Source organism: Harpegnathos saltator, unplaced genomic scaffold (assembly GCF_003227715.2).
Source record: "Harpegnathos saltator strain DR-91 unplaced genomic scaffold, Hsal_v8.6 scaffold12, whole genome shotgun sequence".
Taxonomy (NCBI): domain Eukaryota; kingdom Metazoa; phylum Arthropoda; class Insecta; order Hymenoptera; family Formicidae; genus Harpegnathos; species Harpegnathos saltator.
The window spans coordinates 503,849-526,866 of NW_020229895.1; the positions used below are offsets into that span (position 1 = coordinate 503,849).

Genomic DNA, 23,018 nt, shown 5'->3' on the forward strand with positions numbered 1-23,018 from the left:
CTGGAAAATGCAACTGTCCGTAAACCGCGCGTCTACATGTTTGACGATCGCATTCGAGCTTCCAGCTCACCTGCTCGGCGTCGCTCTCGTACATATGTATCAGAGCTACCTGCTTCAACGACAGCTTCTGCAACTCCACGCTGTCGTTGAAGATGTTCTTCCGGGCGTTCGTTGCGTCGAGTATGTCCTTGACGTTGACGATGTCTTCGTCGTAATTCACGCAAACTTCTCGGCCAAGCGCGTCCTTTACGGGCATGGAGAGGATGTCCGACAGTTTCTCCCCTTCCTTCACGAGCTCGCGCTCTAAGCCGTCTGCAAAATTAAATTCGGTCGTAGGATATCTCGACGTAACGAGAATCGACCTCTAACGAGTATCTCCCTTCGCTTTTACCTAAAACCGTTTGGCTCTTCTCCAATGTCAGGAGCTTGACGCTAGCCTGAGAAAAATTGTAACTCCTGCTGCCCATAACTAACTGATCGAACACTTCGCTCGTCCTGTCGAAGTACTGTAAACAACAATATATATAGACGTAGAAGGGACGTTGAACCTAACGTCCCTGAAAAGCACTGTGCGAGCGATCGATCGAACGTTTTACCTCGGAGACGAGCCTGAAGAATCTCTGCGAAGTGATCAATACGTTCCTGCGTCGTTCGAGCCGCGAGGCAAAGCTGCGGCAAACGAAATCCATGAAGTCTCTCTGAGACTTCAGGTCTTCGGGCAGTCGGCTTTTAGGAAGACTATCGATCCTGTGGAGCAGCTCTGCGTAGCGGCCGTAGGTTTCCTGCGAATTTAGACTTGATCTGTCTACAAAAGTTCCTGCTTCTTCGGGCGAGAAAGTAAAAGCAGCAAGTGCAGTCGTATATTTACGCGGCATTGAAGCTCCAGTTTTTCGTGTTGCCTTCGGAGCTCTTCGGATGAAGAGACGTCGAAGCCGACCTGCCAACAGGAATTCAGCATCGTGTCGGCCGGACCCAAGATCCAATCGGTAACGCTCGACACACCCTGCTCGAGATTCTCGATCACTCTGGCGGTGTCCAGATTCCGTTCCATCTCTGTCCACGAATTTTCAATGTCCATCTGAGAAAGGAGACAATGTTAAATTAACCGAGTATCGAATGTCGAATGTCAACCGAAATTTTCTAGAGAGAGTACCTGCTTCAGCTCGATCGAGTCAAGCAGCTTGTGAATTTCTTTTACAGTATCCAAGGTATCCTTGGAGGATTCTCTGCTCATGGCACTCACTAGATTCCTACCTAATGAACGAGTACAAGTTACTTGCTCCGTCGCGTAATTCGCGACGGATGAAGAAAATTGATGTACATACAGTCTGTAAAGTAAGAGCGTGTACGGCATAAATGGCAGTTGGCTTCAAATATCGTCCTAGTTTTTTTCTTAGCCGTATTGTGAGGCATATCTCAAGCACAAGCTCCGAGGAAAAAGAGTGTGCACTTTGAAGCAGCTGACACGACAAATTCGTCGTCATTTGGAGGTCTTTACCGAACGAATACGCAGTCAACTTAGTGGAAAGTATGCCTCGGAGCTGCCAGGCAATTATCAATGCCGGTGGTGACTGGACTCATTATTAATGATATAGCGTTTTTCTTCTCACGGAGTACAACAAATCCATGTACTTAAAAATCATTAAAAGTAAACTTTTCTACACATTAACCCGTACACGCTCTTACTTTACAGACTGTAGTGGAAAGTAGCCTCGGAGATGCCAGGCAATTATCAATGCCGGTGGTGACTGGACTCGTTATTAATGGTATAGCGTTTTTCTTCTCATGGAGTACAACAAATCCATGTACTTAAAATTCATTAAAAGTAAACTTTTCTACACATTAACCCGTACACGCTCTTACTTTACAGACTGTACCTGATTGGAGTATATGACGCGCCGTTGACAACAATTCTGTGCCAATCTCCCAATAAGACTCTACGTCATCATCCGACTGCGTCATGCGAATACCGTCGAGGGTGTTCAACCTTTGATGCAGGTTCGTCATCTTCGATACAAGCTCCAGAGCGTCTCTCGAGTAATCTTCTATTTTCTATGAGTTAGTAAATCGATTTATTCAGAGGTATCAATGTGTGTCTTCTTTATTTTCGCCTATCGTCGAAAATGTCTAATTTACCATACGCTTCTTGATCCATTCGACGTGATTATACGCCTTGTTGCCCGCCAGCTCATACGGCAGCTGGGAAAAGTCGACACAAACATGGAGTCTCGTCAGCGTAACGTAAGTCGGCTGAAACAACGATCGATGGGAATACAATAAAACCTTATATATCTCACCGACAAGGTATTATTGAAAGACGATTTGAAACTTCGCAAACTCGCCAACACCAAATCGAATCAAAAACGTTAATAAAGATCTTCGAATCAATCATTTCAACGTAATCAGCGCGCTGGAAAATCGGGCGCGCGCGCGCGCGCGCAAAGCCACAATGCGAAATGTCCGTCAAACTGGATTCACTAACTTCGCCTTCCTTGTGAGACTTGGTGCAGCTGTCGACGCGTTTGTCCCAAAAGCCATCGGGTCGCACCACGATTACAGAGACCACTTTGGATTCCATCAGACTCGTGGACAGCCTGATGCAGGATCTAGCCACGCGCCATGCTCCGCGACGCGCGTCCACGATTAAAACCAAACCGTTCTCCTTCGTATCCTCGCTAAACGGTCAAACAACGAGAAACATTTGATTCACTCGACTCGTAAATTGTGCAAACGCGAACGAGACATCACTGAGGTATTCGTACCTGAAAATCGACAAGTAATACAAAATGAGGGACTCCAGTTTTGGTTTCGTCGTTGGATCGAGTTCCGGCGGAACGCTAATTACGACCAAAGGTCGCCCGTCACGATCGCGACCACCTGGAACATACGCGAGCCTCGATTCTAGAGCCTCCAGGATATCTACCGCTTTCAAATGTTTCGTAGGCATCTCCGCGATTGTTTGTAAAAATATGTCTCATTTCAGACAGGTCCTCCACAAGCGTCCGCGGCCGATCTGAAAAGGGATCGCGTTTTAACGACAATGTCGGAGATTTTGCAATTGTCCTGTTAAACAAATAATTATTAGCGATTAGCACTTGAACAATGAGTATTTACGGAACGTAGACAATTGAAGATTGCACTGAGATGCAACGAGAGGCAAACGATCCGAGCTGCACTTGAATAATAGTGCGCTCAAGCTATCCCGCGCAATCCCGCGGGAGAATACGCTCATGAATATATTTGATCTCCGAGGTTGTTGGACATGGTAATTTTAATTGCGTTGTCGCAATCTGTACGCTAATGGCACTCACCGATCGAAGGATAAGGATCCCCGCGGGTCAGCAACGTCGAGCCGCACCTCCGCAACTCCGGAGCATTCGCGAAGTGTCACAGCGAAACATCACATGGGTGCAGCGCACGGTATAATATGCGGCTCGAAGGTATCGCGGAAACGTGGAATTCCAGGGAGCAGCTGTTTCAACTCCAGAAGTTACACCCACGTATCCACGTGAGCAGCAGCGGCGGCCGCGAACTGTCGCGTTGCGTTGCGTTCAACTGGAACCCGTCGCACGTGTGCGCTCGCGGTTAGCAGAGCGAGAGAGAGCGAGAGAGCGAGAGAGAGAGAGAGAGAGAGAGAGAGAGAGAAGGCGAAATTGTCACGTGCTAGTAGGCGCGTGCACGTGTATTTATGTGCAACCTGCACGAGCGGAACTCGCGATAGGTGCAGCGCGGCGAGGCTGCCTGCAGCTACGACGGAGGCTGCAGGAAAACCGAAAGCCATCTCTGGTCCATTCAGATACAACGGTACTTTGGCACCGATTAACCGTGTGTTCCCCCTCCTTACGCACGTCTCCTCCTTTCCTCCCGTTTCTCTCTCTCTCTCTCTCTCTCTCTCTCTCTCTCTCTCTCTCTCTCTCTCTTCCTCTTCCTCCCTCCCATCCTCTCTCTCTCTCTCTCTCTCTCTCTTCCTCTCCCCCTCTCTCTCTCTCTCTCTCTCTCTCTCTCTCTCTCTCTCTCTCTCTCTCTCTCTCTCTCTCTCTCAATCTCTTTGGAGAACCGCATTTTTTTCTACTCCTTATCTTACGAAGCCGAGAGAGGTGTGCGGAAATATTTCAGCCAGGGAGTGACACTAATCGGAGATTACGCCCAAAGGAAGGCACAAAGATATCTCGTGTGATATCAGTCATGGTTGTACGAACGATACGCGGATGGCAGGAACGGAGAGAGCTGGAATTTTTATGTAAATTCAATTCTATTTAATATTTCGCGCAAAAATTTAATTTAATTTAATTTATGCAAATTAAAGAATCGCAAGATCGTCGAGATTTTTGGAAGCTCCTTATTGGACTTTCAATCGCGAGAAATATCGAAAACCAATCGAGAACCGCAGTTGGGAAGCAATATTCCTGTCGAGAAAATCGAGGACTACGACTATCGATGGTTATCCCACTGAGATACTTTGCGTGCACTGTGATGTACTAAATCGCGAAGAACATCGAGGGAACAAATGACTTTCTGCTCGCCGTGAAGGCAAGCGAAAACGACGCGACTTGCCGAGATTTGCCTCGCGTTAAACCGCAAGGAAACGCGCGTCCGCGAAAAATTGCGGTCGCGAAATAATTTCGCGGCGTTACGTCGCGCATTTTCGTGAAAGTACTTCGATCGTCCTCGATAAGAAAAGTCCGTAGCGGTGTCCGTGGCTGACAGGTGGCAATTTTACGTCCAGTCGCTCGATTATCTAGGCGAGCACGTCACAAGCGTGATCGGCGAAGCTGGCTGGATGGATAGAACGTGCCTCGGGTATTTGCGTTTTACAGTATGAAGAATGACCGGTTGACAGTACCGCTTTCTGCGCGCGAGCTTGCGAATATCGGTACATCGTACCACGTGGCTCCATTCTGAGCCGCGCGGCGGCACGAAAGGCGAGTTACGAAAGGCGGAGATCGGCACGCTTGCCCGCACAATAGTTATACGCAACATTCAAATGCAAATCGCGATACGACGTATTCGAATATCTTACGAATAGCGGACGAGGCGCGACGTCTCCTTCGGCGAGCGAAGCTGCATGCTGCCATCCAATTCGACGATCGTTCGGCATACTTTTGCAGCTTTTATTTCTGCCGATTTATCCGATCGATATTTATACCAATTGGGAAATATTCGAGGAAATATACACCGGAGGAAGAGGGTATAGGTAGGTTATAGAGTAGGAAACAGCAGTGGGTCAAAGATAGACGTCGAGAGAACCTGAAGAGAGACTTGGCGTCGCTACAGTCGTCGACCACGAAGAAGTTTGCCAGTGCTGCACCGAGCCTCGCGCTATATCGAGCACACTCGCCGTCTCTTTCTCTCTTTTTACCCTCCGTCTCTCTTCCTCTCTTCCCCCCTTTTGTCACTCTTCCTCTCTTTCTTGTCTTCCCGGTATCTTCTTCCCTCTCGCTCCCCCTCCTTTCATCCGAGTTGCTCATCATCGAACATCAGCATCGTTTCGTTCTTCGATCATTCTTCAGGTAGTACTGTCAATGTGAGACTTTTGTCACTTCGACGTGCGGGAACGAACGGAAAACTGGCCAGGGACGGAGTGATCGTCGAGCGAGGCTCGACGAGGAGGAGGAAGAGGAGGCACGATAATGGGCAACGCCAGCACGAAAAATTACTCGAGGAACATCACCGTCAGCACCAGCTCGAGAAAACCGCGCTGGGACGGTCCAGGTAGATCGGCGTATTGTTATTTGAGCCGCGTATTTTCATACGATTCTTCGTACCCTGCGAGATCGATTTCGATAACGATATTGATTTTACTTGTAACGAGAACGGGAGGATATGCGAATGCATCTCATAAATGTCGAGTATTTTACTCCTTAGTTCGTTGCCCCCTCGCGCAAACGTTGCCCTAATAAATTCCAATAATAAATTCCAAAGTTATTCGAACAATTTTCACTCTTTTCCTCACTTTTCGTTTACTAACGATAACTGCCTGGTTTGACTTGTTTTTTTTTCTTTTTTTTTTTTCTGGAACATAATCGTCCGATGTTTGTCGCTGCTGTGGCCGCTCGATTGCATCGCACGATAACAAAAACATAGAGAAAGAACGGACGAGTCATTATTGAGCCGTGTTCGATTAGTAGGTAGTGCCGACACAGCGGGATGACATCTAAAATTAGACAGCTACTAACAACCAATCTGTTTAGTGGAAGCGAACGTTTAGATCGCGTGATGATTTCATCTCGCGGGCACGAAAGCGAAGAGTGAGAAGGAAATTCTGATATCCCACTCGTGAGATAGCGGCGACCGTGAGTAGCGGGCTGGAAAAAGTAGCTGCGAAACAACAATAGTGTGTCGAATATTCAACCTGCGCGGAGACCTGTGAGAACGGTGAGAGCCGGACGCGCACCACCGTGCCGCCAAACGCTACGCTTTTATTTTGGGAGCGCCGCTTATGTGCGTCGGTGTTGAAAATCATCTGCTCTATATACACGCGCGAGCATCTCTCGAGCGAATGCGCGCTGTTTGACATTAGGTGTCACCTGCTTTAGAACGATGTAAAACATTTTAATGAGTATCACAAAACACAACACGACCTTTCTCTGCCGTTGGAAAATTTCACACACACACACACACCACGCGTGACGTCTCGCGTGACGGACGTATTAATTCACGTATTAAACCGCGAATCTGCGTCTGTCTGAAAGCTCTCGATCTCGCCCTTCAGGTCTACCGGCACCGCCGGGCAAACCGATCTTGATCTCGGGCACGGACGACGCCCAGCCGGATGTCGTGGCGATACGGTGGGACCGATCGCCGAGTAACGGTGGCTCGGCGATCGTCGGGTATTTGGTTGAACATCGACGACTCGGCTCTCCTTACTGGTTACGAAGCAGCTCCGGCCTCTGCGCCTTCCCCGAGCTGACACTGAGCGGCCTCGAGCCGGGATGGCGTTACCAATTCCGTGTAAGGGCGCAAAACGCCCTCGGACTCTCGCAACCGAGCGAAGTCTCCGAACCCCTCACCGTCACTTTGCAGAGGGCCAGTGTCGCTGCCTGCGCACCCCGTTTCGATCTGGAACTTAAGGACACGGTTGCGCTCGAGAACGAACAGGTAAGCGCGGTGAGCGAACGAATAGCTAAGAGAATCAGGTGAAAAGGAGCAAATCTCAAGCAGGTTACAGATGTATGGATACAGATGTACAGATGATCTTTCAATATTTAAAGTGAAATCTTCAGAAGCCCTTTCTTCACGCAGGCCGAGTTTGCAGTGCAATTCATCGGTACCCCGTTGCCGAAGATCTCATGGTTCAAAGACGGCTTCGAGATCTTCAGTAGCAGACGCACCAGGATCATCACAGACAATGGGAAGAGCGTACTTCTGATCCACCAGACCGCGCTCAACGACGAGGGTGAGATCAAGTGCACCGCCACCAACAGAGCTGGTCACATCTCCACTAAAGCGAGACTGATCCTCGAAGGTCAGTGAAAGAACTGTCGTCATGCCAATAAAGCAAACAAGATCCTTGTAGCAGCTGACCGATCGTGCGGTTCATGCGTTTAGCTTCACCGCGGATACGATTGCCTCGTCAATACGAAGACGGTCTGCTTTTCGAGCAAGACGAGACGATCAGACTGAAGGTGTCCTTAGCGGGCCGTCCATCGCCCGTAGTCACCTGGTATCACGATGGCGAGTCGATGTCGAAAGACGCCAGGCATGTGTTCGAGGTGATGGACGGCGAGTCGGTTCTGAAGATACCAGACGCCAAGCGAGCCGATCGGGGGGAGTACTCGGTCAAGGCGACGAACAAACTGGGCGAGGATGCCGCGTCCTTCCTGGTCACCGTGACAGGTCGTAGAGACATGTTGCGTTGACGCGACAGTTTCAAGTTTAAAGGGTTTCTCGCATTACCGATAGCCTCTTCACCCTCACAGATCGACCTGCTGCCCCCGGCAAAGTCGCGGTCGCGATGACTCTAGGTAGATCGGTGACATTGTCGTGGAAAGAGCCGGAGGATGACGGTGGCTGTAAAATCGGGACTTACATCGTCGAGTATTACAGGGTACGTAATATCAGGAAACATCGGTTACTGATTCTTTTGGATTAGCACTTGAGTTTTCTGAGTTTTCTGACGACGCCGAGCGCTTCAGATCGGTTGGGAGGTTTGGCTCAAAGCGATGACGAGCAGACGCACGACGGCAACGTTAACGGAACTGATCGAGGGCTCCGAGTACAAATTTCGCGTGAAGGCGGAGAACCCTTACGGAGTCAGTGACCCCAGCGAAGAGAGCGACGTTATCTTCATTCCAGACCTCAAACGAAAGTATCTTATCGTTGACGAACATTTTGCGTACCTCGCGCTTTCGTTCGCACGACGATGAACTCACATCTTGCGTTCACGTCTTGCAGCATCACATCGCCGCCTTTGAGCGAAAAGTCGCAGAGTCACCGGGAAATTAGCAGATCCCGTGGCGAGAAGCGAGAAGCAAGCTTCAAAGCGTCATCGCAAAGAACCAGAAGTTTAACAAGGGAGGAAGCGAGGACACGAGACGATGAAGACCGTTTTGGATACGGCGATCGATCAGCCTCCACGCAACGACTCGGCAGTCCGACGTCGGCGGATCGACCGAGCAGAACCGACAGCAGGGTGACATTCGCGCCGGATACACTGGAGAAGGAGCAACCACCAATTCCTCCGGCCAGATCGAGAGATCATGCTTCCACGAGGCCGGAAGTTCCTTCCAGAACACACGCGAGTCGGTCAAATTCCGCGACAGAAACGCAAAGCAAGGTAAGAAGACAGTGAAGCCCAAAATTTTTTCCAAATTTAGTAAGTAAGACGTAGTTAGGACAAACGAAATCATCAATTTGTGTCTAATTGAAGAAGAACAAATACTTGCAAATACCAGTGTTTCGTTCTCTTAAAAGCAAGCAGACGTCGTCACAAGGAGAGAAAGGATGACGTCGCCGAAACCAGCCGCGACGGTTCCTCCTCCAGTCGTTCAGGAAGATCTTCAGTCTCGCTCGGCGGTCGGCGTGAGAGAAATTAGAAGTCTCTCCCCGCAGTCGATGCCGAGAAACCAAGAGTACTCGGTGGAGGAAGGTCGTATCTCGATTAGCCAGCGCCTTTTATCCTCCACGAACTCAAGCCTGAAAAGACAAGCAAACGAATCCACGGTATCCTTACCGAGTAACCCGCAGTCTATACGAGTGATGCATGAGCACGACGACGAAGACGCGTTGCACGGTAGCTCAGAGTTCATGCTAGTCCTGTACCCTGAAGACAAGGACACAATCGACATAACGAACGACGCAGAAAGCCAGATGAGAAGAGACATAAGTAAGCGCAAGAAGAAAATATCGTGAAAGAGTTCTTTCTAGCTCACTGATTTTTTTTGTCCCTTCGGTTCTGTCAATCCTGCCTTTGTTGTTTCAGTTGACAAGCAAGATATCACCGAGTTGATGGACGACGAGGACGACCTAATAGCGCCACCGATGTCACTGTCTCTTCCGGAGCTATTCAGCGAGCAGCACCAAGTGGTGGAGGTGATGCGAGAAGCGGTCAGCTCCACCGAGCTGCTTCACGAACGAGCCATGGAACGTTTTTATCGCGCGATCGCCGCCGAGGAGGCGTCCGAAATCGCCAAACGGAAGACGCAGCTCGAAAGACAGACTGGCGAATTGTCGGCACAGTCGGACGTCGAAAACGCCCAGATGGCATCACTGCGAAGACGTCTGTCCAATTCCGGTGTCACTACGCAGAATTTGATCGCCTCGTGGCAGGCGAAGAAGAATCGCCGTAGGTCGAGCGAAGGACAAACTGACTCGGGTCACAAGACGATGAAGCTTCTGTCGCCGGCTCTGCTGCCAGATGTCGAGGCCAGGTCCGACCCGAATCTCCCATCCGAGACTACAGCGGTGAGTCCCTGGAGGAGGAGCAGCGAGGAGGATCCCGCGGGACGCCTGCGTAGATGGCACGAATCAAATCTGCCACTGTCGGAGGAGCCGGAAAAATCGATACAGCCAACCAGCAACGACGAGGCGGCTACGACCATCACGACCTCCGCTACTATAATAAACGGAGCGGCTACCTCGCCAACGGCACAAGCGGAAACGAAGGGAGCAGAGAAGGAGACCTACAGCGTGGACACTTCCGAGGAGTCCGACACTTCGGAGGAGATCAGCAGCGCAGACAGCGAGGACTTGAAGACGCTGAAGTCGAGGATCCTGTCGAGGTCGATCATCGACGAGGAGGACACTTATCATCCTCGAGGAAGGCCGATCCCGCACATCGAGCCGGAAGCACCGCAAATTCCGTACGACAGGATACCAACCTTGAAGACTTCACCTCCTCCAGACATCAAAGTGGTCGCTCCTGTCTCACCGACCAACCTGCTGCCCAAGTCGATCCTAAAGAAACCCAAGGAGGAGTCAACTACTCAGGAGGTCACCAACAAGTCGGTGCCTCCGGAAAAACCGATTAGAAAGATATTACCGCAGCAGTGTCAACAAGAAGATGCAGGAGCTGTCGATACGAATACCCAAGAGACACCTTCGGATGTACCAAAGATATCCGAGCCTATCCTAAAGCCACCGACAATGTCGGAATCCGACACAGACAGCATAGTGTCAGCGGCTGAAGCAGCAAAAAATCGCAGAATACTATCGAGAATGCGATCTATGACGTCCGAAGAAGAGGCCGCCGAGGCAGAAGCCAGAATGGCGGTTGTGAATCAATACACCGAAATAGTTAGGGAGTACTCGAGTCATTCGAGGGGTCACGACAGCGCCGCTAGCTCCCGAAGATCCTCCCTTTCCGAGGACCAAGATCAGAAATATCGAATGCAAGAGAAGCAACTCGCGCCGAAGGCAACGAAGAAGCAGGATCAGGATGAGGTGCCGAAATCCAGCGCCAAGAGCAAAAATGAGACCGACAGAGCGAAGAAGAGCAACCAAGCTTCAGGCTCTCGAAAAGAGAGTGTCGATTCCAGAGGCACGACTCCCGCGAGGGACACGAAGGAAAAGCACGGAAGCAAACCGAGTTCCAGGGACCAGTCCCCAGCTGCGAGGAGAAGGGACCTGCCGGTAGAACGAGCGAGAGGCTCGTCTTCGAGGTCGTCTTCGAAAACACGGAATCGCACACCTTCTCGAGACAGGAGCAGACGGTCCATGTCGAGAAACGACATCTCCGGCGAGTCGTACGTTATCGGCGACAAATTATCGCTGGAACAAGGCACTCGCAGGTCCAAGGTACCCCCTAGACCTTCCTCGCGTTCCTCGTCAAGATCAAATTCTAGAGAACGCTACGGAGCGACGATGCCGGTGGAGTCGAAGGTCGAGAAGCTGCAGAAAGCGCTGGGGAGTAAGACCAAGTACCGTGCGGTGAGGAAAGATTCGGAAGTCGTCAATGAGGAGCAGCTCAGAACTTCTGAACGAATGGGCGGCCAGCAGTTGGTTCTGGAAGCTAAGAAGAAGGTCAGATCGACGGTGAGCTACGTGACCGACCTGACATTGCTGATGGCAGCAATATACGTGTATCTGTTCAAAAGGGAAACCCTGGCGATACCGTTTATCGCACTCCTTCTGTACCGAAGAATTCAGGAGGAAGTGCACAGTTGGAAAGCACGTCGCTGGTGGTGGTCCACGAGGAAACCCTGACAGACGGCCGATGGCCGTCGCTTCGCGTGTACCTTCCACGTCCTGTTCATTTAATCAAAGCACATTATACACAATCGTTGGACGAAATAGTATATTATACGCTTAAACACGATATTATATATTGATCCGTGCATGTATTATGACATTCTCCAGACACTCGTGTGACTCGATCGGACCTTAAATTATTGTTGTCTGCTTTATTTATAAGTCCTCACCATCCTCAATGAATAAATCATGTACATGTTTCCACCGAAATTGCGCGATTACGTTATTTCGATCACCTGTGTGTACTTCGCTACCCCTGCAGCTTTTCCCCTGCAGCCGGTAGATGCGAATCGCCGCACACGTTAATGCCGCGTCCAAGACCCAACGTCGAACAATAGGCGATACTTTCTCTCTCTCTCTCTCTCTCTCTCTCTCTCTCTCTCTCTCTCTCTCTCTCTCTCTCTCTCTCTCTCTCTCTCCCTTTTCTTCCTTTTCTCTTTGCGGAATCTCACGTATTCGTCCGAGTCACCTGTAATCCCGCACTGCCCGCAAATATCCGCGCACGCGGCTGCAAATGCGACATTTCAGTTTCGCGCGCGCCGAACGGCAAAAGGAGAACCGTGAAAATAGGAACGCCGCCGCTGCGGCGGTTACATCAGCGGAGAGGAGACAACGTGGAAAAGAGGGTACGTAGATCCCGAACGGCGCATGTGCTTCTTTCGTTAAAACGACGAAGCCGAGAGTCGGGACGATTTTAGAACGGAGCAGGGCCTCCTGCCGTCAGACGTCGTAGCGTTAGGGTGTGCTGTATCAATATAGGGTCAGGATAGGAACAAGTTGGCGGTGGTGGTGGCGGAAGACGGTGCAGGTCTTCTTGAGTAATACACGCGTACGCACGTCGATTCGCGCGGCGAGTGATGTCAATGCACCGTGAGAACGTTCTTCGTATCATCTGACGAGATGACCTTAACAGGTAAGATGTAAAGTGAAGAGTTGTCGTAGCGTGTATACGCCGGTATAACCGGCACACCGACGAATCGGGCTCTCTTGTCCCGGATCGGATCCGGTGCCGGTGCGTGCGATGAGACACGCTGCATGCGAGATCGAAATTTCATCGATCACCCCACGTCATCGCATCGTCGTGTGATCGTCGCTGGAAAGAGAAAGAGAAAAGGAGAAGCGGAGAGATACGGCCTGTCAATCATAGTCGTGCGATGCGCAAACAGATCGTATCGCAGTGGATCGATACAATGCTGTCGTGAAATCTCTTGTCAATATGCAAGGTGCTCTCTCTCTCTCTCTCTCTCTCTCTCTCTCTCTCTCTCTCTCTCTCTCTCTCTCTCTCTCTCGCTCTCTCTCTCTCTCTTCTCTCGCTCTCTGTTCGTTTCGTACGCGTGTGGGCGCGTGTTAGAACGCAAACGGTAAACAGCGACTTGGCATGGAAATTTATAAACGAGGAGAATGCAGATAAAAAAAGATATAACAGTCGCGAAGAGTCGCGCGGCGTGGATGGCAAGACGCTCATTGAAAATTTATCGTCGAAATTTAATTGGCGACGAGAAGCTTGCGTCGCAATCTATATATGCGCGCATGATTGGCGGATAACGACCGGCCAAGTCTCGCCAAGTTGATAGGCGCAGTTGTTAATTCGAGAAAACAAATTTCGTCTCGCATTCAGAAGGAAAGGAAAGGAGAGAGAGAGAGAGAGAGAGAGAGAGAGAGAAAGAGAGAGAGAGAGAGAGAGAGAAAAATTCTCGCGCGATATTTTACGGTTGATACAAGGCGCATAATCGGCGGCGTGATTTAAAATACACTTAATAAGCTCGTAATTGATCTCTTGGAGGAATCGGCGTGGCGATCGGGCGATCAGGTACCGACGGTGTTGTTTGCCAAAATTTTTGTTAGGTAAACGTGAAAATATTTATTTATGTTAATGGTGCAATCGCTGTGCGTGGGTGCATCCGATTGGGATTTCGGGCGCACTTTACACCGCGAAATTTACGAGAGTAGAGGCAACGAAGGAGATGACACGATCGTAAAGATCGTGGAAGATCGGCTGTGTTTTATTTTTCTTGAGTGGTCTCGCTTCACCTCGTACCCTCCTCCTTATAGCCGTCTATATCTGCGCTACAATTTTGCATGTATGTACTATCGCCAGTCCTGTAGCCATTTTGCAGAGCACGTGAGTCTCGAAATAGCAGGTAGCTGCTCAACAGTAAATTTCCTACCAACGTCGCGGATCGATAAAGGATCCGTTTCTTCGATATGCAAAATCCTCGCTGATGAAGATAATGACCGATCCGATCCGTTTACTCTCATAAAAAAGATACGAAAAGTATCCATCATTAATTAATAGTACAATATATATATATATATATATACACGTATAAATATTTGCAGATTATGCGTCGAGGAGTAAAGGACCGCCAGAATGGATCGAGGAGGACCAGATCGTGTCGGTGCAAGGACACGTAGGCGAGGACATCATCGTCGAGTTGAAGCTGACTCTGTCCGACCACTACGATGACCTGCGATTCGAGCTGTTAGTACAATAAATCGCCACATTTCATTGCACCGATTCGTGACATTAACAGTTGCTCGCATGTGTGCATCTGTCTCACTCGCAACGCGATGCCTTAACACGACAACAATGTTTCCGTTAATGTTCGCGTTAATGTTCATTCTCAAACATTGGCCTTAATTTTAAGTGGAACCTTGGAACGTGCCAAGGATCAAACGCGAGTTATTTTCGGCTGTCGCGCACTTAATTTCGGGGGGAACCGAATTACTCTTGCGGCGTGCGATTCCGCTCGGTATTCTTGCATATATCGTCATATTCTGCCAATGCCAGGAACGCGAGCGCGACACGTCCGCGCATATTCGACGACCAGCCTCGCGCCGGCAATTACTTTCCGAGGGGAACGAACAATACGCAATATCGTAAATGATCTGCATGTGTCGTCGAAGATCTCTGATTCAGAAAAGCGATGCAGCGTTCCGCATTCGGAATATCTATTTGGAAAGCTATTTCGAGCGAGAAGCTCGATACCTCAGCGAGAAGAAGTGCGAGCTCACGCAAGCTCGAGCTTTAAATAAGAAAGGAAACTGACAGCTGAACGCGTTTGTAACTATTGTCATCGCCATATACGCCGTATACGCTTTTCATCTCGGTGCTGATGAAACTCAAGTCCTATCGTAGTCCTTAAGATCGACAGTCCAAGTATCGACATTTCTTGTGCATTCTGATGCGACGTGCTCTCGACGACTGAGAGATCGACACCCGTGCGATCAAGAAGAAAGAGACTTGGTCCGACACACATTTGACACAGTGCACGAAATGAGCTATTCATCGAGCGGACGCTCGACGATGCGTATTTCGAGGTAATGCGTTGAATTGCATCTCCACCTCGGTCGGTGCCGAAGATATGCGTCAAAGTGCCGCAGCTCCGAGGTATTTCAATCGCCGCGGCAGCCTCCAAACACAACGTCACGACGGCGCGATGGCGTTACGAGTGAATTACGAAAATTTCAAAATCTCCACGCCTCGTGCCTCGTCCCCACTCGCGAGACGGACGCTTACGACGCTTTACGTAAGCTAATTCCGACCGCGCTCGCGAGATTTTCGCGAAAAAACGAGAGAGGCGCCCACGGCACTGTCCGGTCCAGCTACTCCTCGGTTAGCTCTAGCCAGCTTCTATATGAAATAGTCCGTTGCTTACAGTTCCTTGCAACTATACACGAAACTGATGATGGAGGTGGAAGATTGGGAGGGGACGACCTGACGTTAGCGTCTCCCTATCAGTCTGACGCTGAGAGAGCGTCGCGACGATCGACGAACCCCTAAGAAAGGGTTCGAATTATTCGATTTTAAGTGCGTCGATTTCTCACGGCTCTTTCCTGCGCGTATTGAAGACACTTTCGTGTCTGTGGAACAAACTCACTCGCATCTGAGTCGCATCGATCCCTCGGTCGCTCGATCAGGTGTCATCCTCCTTTTGAAGGTTCCTTTGGGCTGAGAGTCATCATACGCAATCGGCGAACGCGAAAGCAGAATCAGTTTCTAGATAAAGAATTTTTTGAGGAGCGAAACACAGCTCATGGCTACGGGTTTCGGTGATAAAGACTAGTTTGGTGTTGTGAAAGCACAAAGGGAGGCCAAAGCTCAGGCCATAGACGTATCGTCGGCAAGCTGCCTTCGTAAGTTTGACAGACAGACAGACAGTGACAGACTCGAGGAGGCGGGCCGAGACGCGTCGATGTCTTCGATAAATATAAGATATATATACCGCGATGCCTCGATGAAACGAGCTTGCAAAGCGCAAACGCGCCGCCAGAATTGTCGATCGACCGATGTGTGCATCTTGCTAATCCTGTCGCTCGCGCGATGCTCGCAGTGTCACAAGGGAAGATTATGCGCGACGGATGAGTACCTCGAGGACTGGAGTATACGGCGGATCATAGGTATTGTACCGTGTGATTGTCGATGCTCCTGGAACGTTTCTCACGTGCGAAGAGTACAGGGAGTACGAAATTGTATTTCATTAAAGAATGTCTAAAGATGGATCTCGTATCTGCCGGGACGTTAGTTTGTGAGAGAGCGTGGGCAATTTATGGCAATTACCTCATCGTCAGTGTATGCTGACCGTAAAGCGACCGAGCGCGTCTTCTTCCGCGCGATCCAACGTCATGGGAAGCGACTGCTGCAAATGCACCAATGGTAAAAAAAACGCCATTACAGGATCCTCGTCTGAGGGATCGGAATATCGGTAAGACGGTCGAGACAAAAATCTCCTTAATTCTGCGTCAATCTATTGCAATCTATTCTCAACGCTACATGACACTTCGTATCTCTTCACTTGACACCTAACCCAACCGTACTGGTGTCGTTCGATCAGTGTTGAATTACTCAAATAGTGACAGAGTAGATCGCGAAAAAATAATTATTTATCTGTTTGAATTTATTTGTCACGCACGCAAGAGAAACAAGGCGACATCAAGGCGACGCCGCACGTCGCGTCGGTATATATTTCTTGCCGGCCTTACGTCAGCCATTGCACCGGGTTGCATGATCGATTTATATTTCGCGACATTTCCATGTGGTTCCCATCGTGTTTTCGCTGTCTTCTTCCGCGAATAGCATTGACGATTCGTCTCTCTTGTGAGGACGAGGCGAGTAGATCGACAGATCGGCAGATCGCGCCGTTCGTACAAACGTTTTTTTCATGCCTCTAAACGAGCCTCGGACACGCTGCGAAAAAGATGACAAAAATAGGGCAGTAGAGCAATGCCAAGACTCGTCGGGAGACTCTAGATCATTCTGCCGCTCGAAATATGCCAGGCTGAACTAACGTATTTTTACGTAGACGCAAAAATGCGATCGCGGGGTAATCGCGGATTGTCGTCGTGACGTCGTTGACAAAGCGGAATTGTAATGGTCGTTTCCTCCTTTCGCGAAATTTCACTTCTCATTCAGACGTTGTCTATAGCGCCTGATGCCGTTCGTGGCTTACGACATGCGACGACACGTAACACGCGTGGGAGATTAAAACTGTTTAGCAATTTCTCTTAATGCATACACACACACATACACACACATACATATGTGAGATATTGTTAAGCAAATAGTGAACGATAAAGTATGTGTGTGTGCGTGTGTGTGAAAGAGAGAGACAGAAAAGAATATCAAAGGACGATCGGCATCCAAAGGAGTATGCGGCGCACAGTGTTGCGAAACCTCCAAATAGTGGTCATAAATCAATTGTCGCTATAATGTACTATAGTTGAATGAAAAGTATAGTATATTGTAAATACTAGTACCTTATCACTAAAATAACATGTTTTCTAATTTTATTGTTTTATTTTTTACTTTTTTGTTCTTTCATTTTTTTTGTTTTTTTATTTTTTGTTTTTTATTTTCTTTTTCAGTTTTTATCTTCTGCTTTTTACTTCATATAACTATTAACTAAACAAAATATTTAATATAACTATTCATCGTCCGAAATTATATTTGCTACAACTGGATTTGTAAGCAATTCAATAACTTCTTTAGGGAAGGGATCGGCTTTTTTATCTGAAACTTTTTTTAAAGACAAAATGATGGGATCTGAGGAAAGAAGTCTTTTAATAACGAATAAATCTTCATTCGTCGCAATTCTCGAGTTTTTTCTTCTACGATACTCTCTCGTAACTCTACAGTCTTTATTTTTACTATTGTTTACCACATTATTTAATTAGAGCTTAAACATTACCATTAATTATTATATTTGTAGTTAACATTAGCAAAATTAACTAGAATAAAGAATTTTGATAGAGGATATAATTTTTGTGTTGAACAATATTACTTGCGGTAGACAGCGTCTGACCGTACTGAAGCGCACTGAATGTCAAACTCTGCTCATAAAATTTATCATATTTTTGTAAGCGCTGGATATCGCTCTTTCTATCTTTGCATAAGGATTATATTAATAGATATTTTATCTTTATTTTCACAAAGTTACAACATGATGCGAAATGATGCATTTTTTATATATCACGATATAAGTGATTAATTGTATATTAAAAGTGAATCCTGTGAATCTAATTTTTATTGTATATACTTATAACTTTCTAATATACTCTTTATTGGGAATAAAACTACACAGATGAGATATTAGACAGGGAACATCATTTTCATAAATAAAAAGTTGTTTCAACGCAAAATCAGTTATATCATTTGGAGGGTTATAGCCCAGCCCGGCTATTCTGTACTTCGCATCACGTGTACATTTGAATTCACTTATCTTCGTGATACAATTGGATTTCATCAAAATGTTACTACAACTTATTAATTTGGAAAATTTTTAGAAAATATATTGAAAACGGGAATTTCGAAAACCGAAAATTTCGCTTTTTATTTTTTCCTATTTTGGCCACGTTTAGCGATTTCTGCAACACTGTGCGGCGCCTAGAAAGAAGAGTGCGACTTATAATTGTTTTCAACATATGCAACGAGTATGACAAGTGTATGCGTGCATGCAAGAGTGTGAGTGCGTATGTGTATGTGTATGAAAATATAAGGGCGAGTAAGGAGCGGACAATATGTGTCAAATATCGGAAAAGTTAGAGCTGTATCAAGTCAAAAACGTATTTTATTAGCGAATATCGGATAAATTATTATTTGTTTTTTTTTCCGTTCCTCCTGGCTAATAAAACATGCACATATAAATTTCAAAGTAACTTCAATGAGATAAATGACGTGATTTACATTGATTTCCGGGCGATCCGAGTCACGTGAATCAAAATGTTAGTAGACAAACGGTAAATAGACTCGAGGGTAGCGGTCGATTCTATTGGACAGCAGCCATAACCCCGAAGGGAAACACAAACGGGCGCGCATTCGGTAAATCAACGCTGCTGCCGAGCGACTGTCATGGCGTTTAAATCTGATTAGTACGCATTCGCAACTAATCCGCAGCTTTACAACCGTTTCATTTACCGAACCGAATCTGTTTATCATACGTGACGTTTTCGCAAAATCGTTGCAAAATCACTGATTCATCTTCCTCTACTCCTCTACCCCCCAGTAAGCTTCTTTATCCAGTCTTCCGCTCTGAGCTTCGCTCAGAGTAGAGCCAAGTCGATCGATTTGCCGAAATTTACAGAATACGAGACGGATTGCCAATCTCATCGGAGCGCTACCGGTTGTCAATGCGAGGCAATGTCGTGCAACTGGCCCTGAAACAATCGCAAAAGAACGACGCGGGCTACTATTCGCTCGTGGCGACAAGACTCGGGCAAGATAAAGGAGCTTCGAAGAAGATTCACATGAGTATCGACGAGACGAGCTACGAAGAGGGCGAGCCCCCCATCTTCTTGAGAAGATTGAGCGATCTCGCTGTGAAAGTCGGCACCCGAACGAGATTTCTCGTAGAAATCCGAAGCGCGACGACACTGAAGGTACGATTTGCCGCCTAGCCTACGAGCTAATTGCCGTGTCGCGAGTCGTTTAACCCTGGAGCGATCAATTTTATCATCAAGTATCGCGCGTATCGACCAGACGGGAGAGCGCCATTTGGCAAGCGTTTAGCCGGTGATGTTCGCCGCGAGAAACGTACTTACCACAGACAGACGGGAATATATCGTGCCAACCGCGATCAACCCGGAAGGTGGGACTGATGGTACCAGCGTTGACTTATTGTCCCGCATTTCCCCCCCCCCCCCCGTTCTTCTGCCCCAGCACCCAGACGAAACGGGAAAAGCGAAGCGAGAGTAGGCACCGGGAGGTCCATGACCCGGGAGCTCAAGACGGCGAAGAGTAAAGGAAGCTCGTTACGCGTTCTTGTGCGTCGTATTAATACTATTATTACGCATGCCCGCATACTATGTGTGTGTGCCAGGGACTCCGATATACTCCGATATTCCGTCGCGCCCGTCTCTTCCGCCTGGTCACGCGCGCGCGAGTAACATCGCGCGACATCGATTTCGTTAACGGAGCGAATTTTGCTCGCACGCACGGGTTGAGCCGCGTTGAGAACACGATGAGAGAAATCCGGGCCCGTTAATTTCAGATAACGTGGTACAAAAATGACGCGGTTATTCACGAAGGGCCGAGATTCTCCCTCGTTCACGAGGGTAATTTTCACTGCGTCGACGTCGTCCCCGTCACGGTGGAGGACCAAGGACGCTGGACCTGCATGGCGGAGAACCGTAGCGGAAGATCCTCCTGCACGTCTACTCTCACCGTCGTCGGTAATTCGTCGCTCGGCCTTCTCGACGTCTCGCGTATCTCAATATGCTCGCTCGCGATGATAAACGCGATCTTCGTGAAATATTTCAGTCCCAAAGGCCTACAAGAAGCCAGAGTTCATCGAGGAACTTCGCGCGCTCCTCACCGAGACCGGCACCGTGTCGTTGGAATGCAAAGTAGTCGGTGTGCCCACGCCGGTGCTGAGGTGGTTCAAAGACAACAAGGAGATCAAGGCTGGTGATGTCTTCGCCCTAACCGCCAATCCCGATGACCCCACGTCTCTCGGGGTTTACACCTGCGAGGCGGTTAATTGCATGGGAACCGCTTACTCCTCCTCGAAGGTGGATATGTTCGTTGCATCGAAAGGAACACGGATAAGGAAACTTTACTGAACGACACGACTATTATTCTCTTCTCCCAGGTTCACGTAGTCGGAAGGGGAAGTCGAGAGGGTTCACTAAAGCCGGCGGACGCTCTGACACCGTCTGGACCACTTCCGGTTTTCAAGCAGATACTACAGGACGAATGCTGCCGAATTGGAGATACTCTCGTGCTATCTTGCCGAGGTAGTAGATCGATTGATATTACTTTTTGGTTTACATAACAATGTGTCTCATGTGTACATGAGGGGATGTCTGTTGACAGTTCAAGTACCACCATGGCCGAGGGCAATCTCTTGGTACAACAAGGGAGGCCGCGTTGAGTCCAGTGAGAAATACCACGTGATGGAGGACGGTATCGGTGGGTATTCGATCGAGGTGAAGCAAGTGGAAGCCGTGGACGAGGGTGAGTGGAAGTGCGTCGCCACCAGCGAGGAGAACATGAAGCAGATCACGAGCTGCTACGTGGCAATGTCTAGTGAGTATTACGGCAGGAAGAAACTAACGGAGAACGGAGAATAGAGTACGGCCGTCGTATCAACGTTCGCTCAATTTTCCGCAAGTCCCAAGGAACTACAGAAAGCCGCGCTTCATGGAGAATCTGAAGGCCGTCCTGACGGAAGAAGGTCTAGTCTCGTTCGAGTGCAAAGTTGTGGGCTTCCCGACACCATTGCTAAGCTGGTTCAAGGACGGTCAGGAACTCAAGCCGGGAGACGTCTATCAGCTGACCGGGACTAATTCGTTAGGTGCGCGCCTGTTGGAGTGTGATTATGCACTTCTCTATCTCTGTCTTCCTTCCGCGCCGTTTTCGCGCGTATTGACACCGCCGATATTTAGGTTCTTATTGCTGCATCGCGAGGAACTGTATGGGCGAGGCCAAGAGCACAGCTGAATTGACTATCGAGGATATTCAGAACCAGTTGAACGAAGAAGAACGCTTCCAGCTCTTGAGCAGCAATCAACCGCCGAAGTTCATCAAGGGACTCAGAAGTTGCGAGGCCAGAATAAACGAAGATTTCCAATTTATAGTGCAGGGTATATATTGTTTCCTTCCTCGTTTCTTCTTCTCTCTCCTTGCATTCTTCTTTCGAACAATTTTTATAACATTATAAATTAAATCAAATAAACATTGTGCCCTAAAGTACATCATCTCCGTCATCAAGCGCGATCATGTCTTTTCTCAGTGAGCGTCGCGCCGGAACCAAATCTCTCTTGGTACAGAGACGATGCGCTGGTGGATGAAAACGACAAGTATCATTTAGCGAAGGAGACCCTTGGCACATGCCATCTCGAAGTGCGAAAGCTCGAATTTATCGATCAGGTGAGTGCGCCATCGCAAGAAGCGCGCGTAATCGCTTGTAAAGTACAAGCTTACTGCACACGAGAGACATTAAGAATGTCGACGACGATCCTGCGTATTTTTAGGCCGAGTGGAAATGCGTAGCGGCGAACGATTTCGGCCACAGCGTTACTTCCTGCTTCTTGAAGCTGATCATCCCTAAACATTACAAGAGACCGAAATTCCTCGAGAGCCTGCGCGCGATCCTATCGGAAGAAGGCGCCGTGAACTTGGAGTGCAAAGTTATCGGCGTGCCGCAGCCGATCTTGAAGTGGTACAAGGATAACGTGGAGCTCAAACCCGGTGACATTCATCGAATCATTTCCGGACAAGACGGGACTTGCTGCTTAGGTACTTACACCTGCGAAGCCACCAATTGTATGGGCACAGTCAGCAGCTCCGCGTCATTGTTAGGATTCGAAGGTAATGATTCACGTAGGTTTCGAGCGTTATAACGATTAACTGTGTGACTGTGACAATAGTCATTAATTAAACTGCGACTGTCATGTCTTCCTCAAAAGAGCTCATCCTTCTAATTCCAGACAAGAAAACTACGAAAGAGGTGCAGTCACCGAATGGCCACGAGCTGGCGAGAAACCTGTCGTTGTCAACTATACACGAGGAACGAACGTCGCAGCTATACGATACTCCGCAAACGGATCATTCGGTCACTCTGGACGAGCGAGGCGAGGTATCCTTCAGTTTTGACGGCAAGGAAGTATCGGTCAGCCTGTACGAGACGCCCGATCTCACCGAGGAGGAGGCCCTGCAGATCGTCGAGATGTACGCCGATCAGCTGTCCGAGCACGTTACGGGTAAAAAGTTTACATCTTTCTCGCGAAGATTAGTAAAAGAATTTATCACTTTCAAAAAAGTGTCTAGTTTAAGCAAAAAAAAAAAAAAAAGAAAAACTTCGAAAGTCGTCGCTCTTTGTGTCATAATAACG

The 23,018-nt window shown here is 48.5% G+C and overlaps 3 protein-coding genes across 7 annotated transcripts in view; 2 read left to right on the top strand and 1 right to left on the bottom strand.

Moving 5' to 3' along the window:
* The window catches only part of LOC105184334 (titin), a 34,688-nt gene extending 31,091 nt beyond the window's left edge, over window positions 1–3,597 (bottom strand). Inside the window, exons 1-10 of the mRNA XM_025305153.1 lie at window positions 3,312–3,597; window positions 2,763–3,013; window positions 2,483–2,675; window positions 2,137–2,250; window positions 1,878–2,052; window positions 1,154–1,254; window positions 869–1,078; window positions 597–782; window positions 392–506; window positions 71–312 (exon numbers count right to left, since the gene is read on the bottom strand). Coding sequence (XP_025160938.1) covers window positions 71–312; window positions 392–506; window positions 597–782; window positions 869–1,078; window positions 1,154–1,254; window positions 1,878–2,052; window positions 2,137–2,250; window positions 2,483–2,675; window positions 2,763–2,947 — 1,521 coding nt within the window. The 5' untranslated portion in view covers window positions 2,948–3,013; window positions 3,312–3,597. The remainder of the gene's footprint in view (window positions 1–70; window positions 313–391; window positions 507–596; window positions 783–868; window positions 1,079–1,153; window positions 1,255–1,877; window positions 2,053–2,136; window positions 2,251–2,482; window positions 2,676–2,762; window positions 3,014–3,311) is intronic.
* A 1,684-nt stretch (window positions 3,598–5,281) lies between these two features.
* LOC105184333 (myomesin and myosin binding protein) lies at window positions 5,282–11,712 on the top strand. The gene is made up of 9 exons (XM_011143048.2): window positions 5,282–5,712; window positions 6,713–7,098; window positions 7,243–7,465; window positions 7,549–7,836; window positions 7,920–8,047; window positions 8,136–8,308; window positions 8,395–8,776; window positions 8,914–9,325; window positions 9,422–11,712. The coding sequence occupies exons 1-9, from the start codon at window positions 5,631–5,633 to the stop codon at window positions 11,641–11,643; spliced, it is 4,296 nt and encodes a 1,431-aa protein (XP_011141350.2). The 5' UTR covers window positions 5,282–5,630; the 3' UTR covers window positions 11,644–11,712.
* A 696-nt stretch (window positions 11,713–12,408) lies between these two features.
* Window positions 12,409–23,018, top strand: part of LOC105184350 (titin homolog) — a 42,684-nt gene continuing 32,074 nt past the window's right edge. For 2 of the 5 annotated variants that reach the window (XM_025305167.1, XM_025305177.1), the window contains exons 1-12: window positions 12,409–12,601; window positions 14,029–14,170; window positions 19,269–19,563; window positions 20,175–20,355; window positions 20,444–20,694; window positions 20,775–20,919; window positions 20,999–21,211; window positions 21,297–21,479; window positions 21,571–21,768; window positions 21,918–22,054; window positions 22,159–22,495; window positions 22,615–22,887. In XM_025305167.1, coding sequence (XP_025160952.1) covers window positions 12,589–12,601; window positions 14,029–14,170; window positions 19,269–19,563; window positions 20,175–20,355; window positions 20,444–20,694; window positions 20,775–20,919; window positions 20,999–21,211; window positions 21,297–21,479; window positions 21,571–21,768; window positions 21,918–22,054; window positions 22,159–22,495; window positions 22,615–22,887 — 2,368 coding nt within the window. In that variant the 5' untranslated portion in view covers window positions 12,409–12,588. Of the gene's footprint in view, window positions 12,602–14,028; window positions 14,171–15,463; window positions 16,395–19,268; window positions 19,564–20,174; window positions 20,356–20,443; window positions 20,695–20,774; window positions 20,920–20,998; window positions 21,212–21,296; window positions 21,480–21,570; window positions 21,769–21,917; window positions 22,055–22,158; window positions 22,496–22,614; window positions 22,888–23,018 lie in introns of those variants that run through there. The other 3 variants (XM_025305174.1, XM_025305172.1, XM_025305170.1) reach the window with 3 other exon arrangements.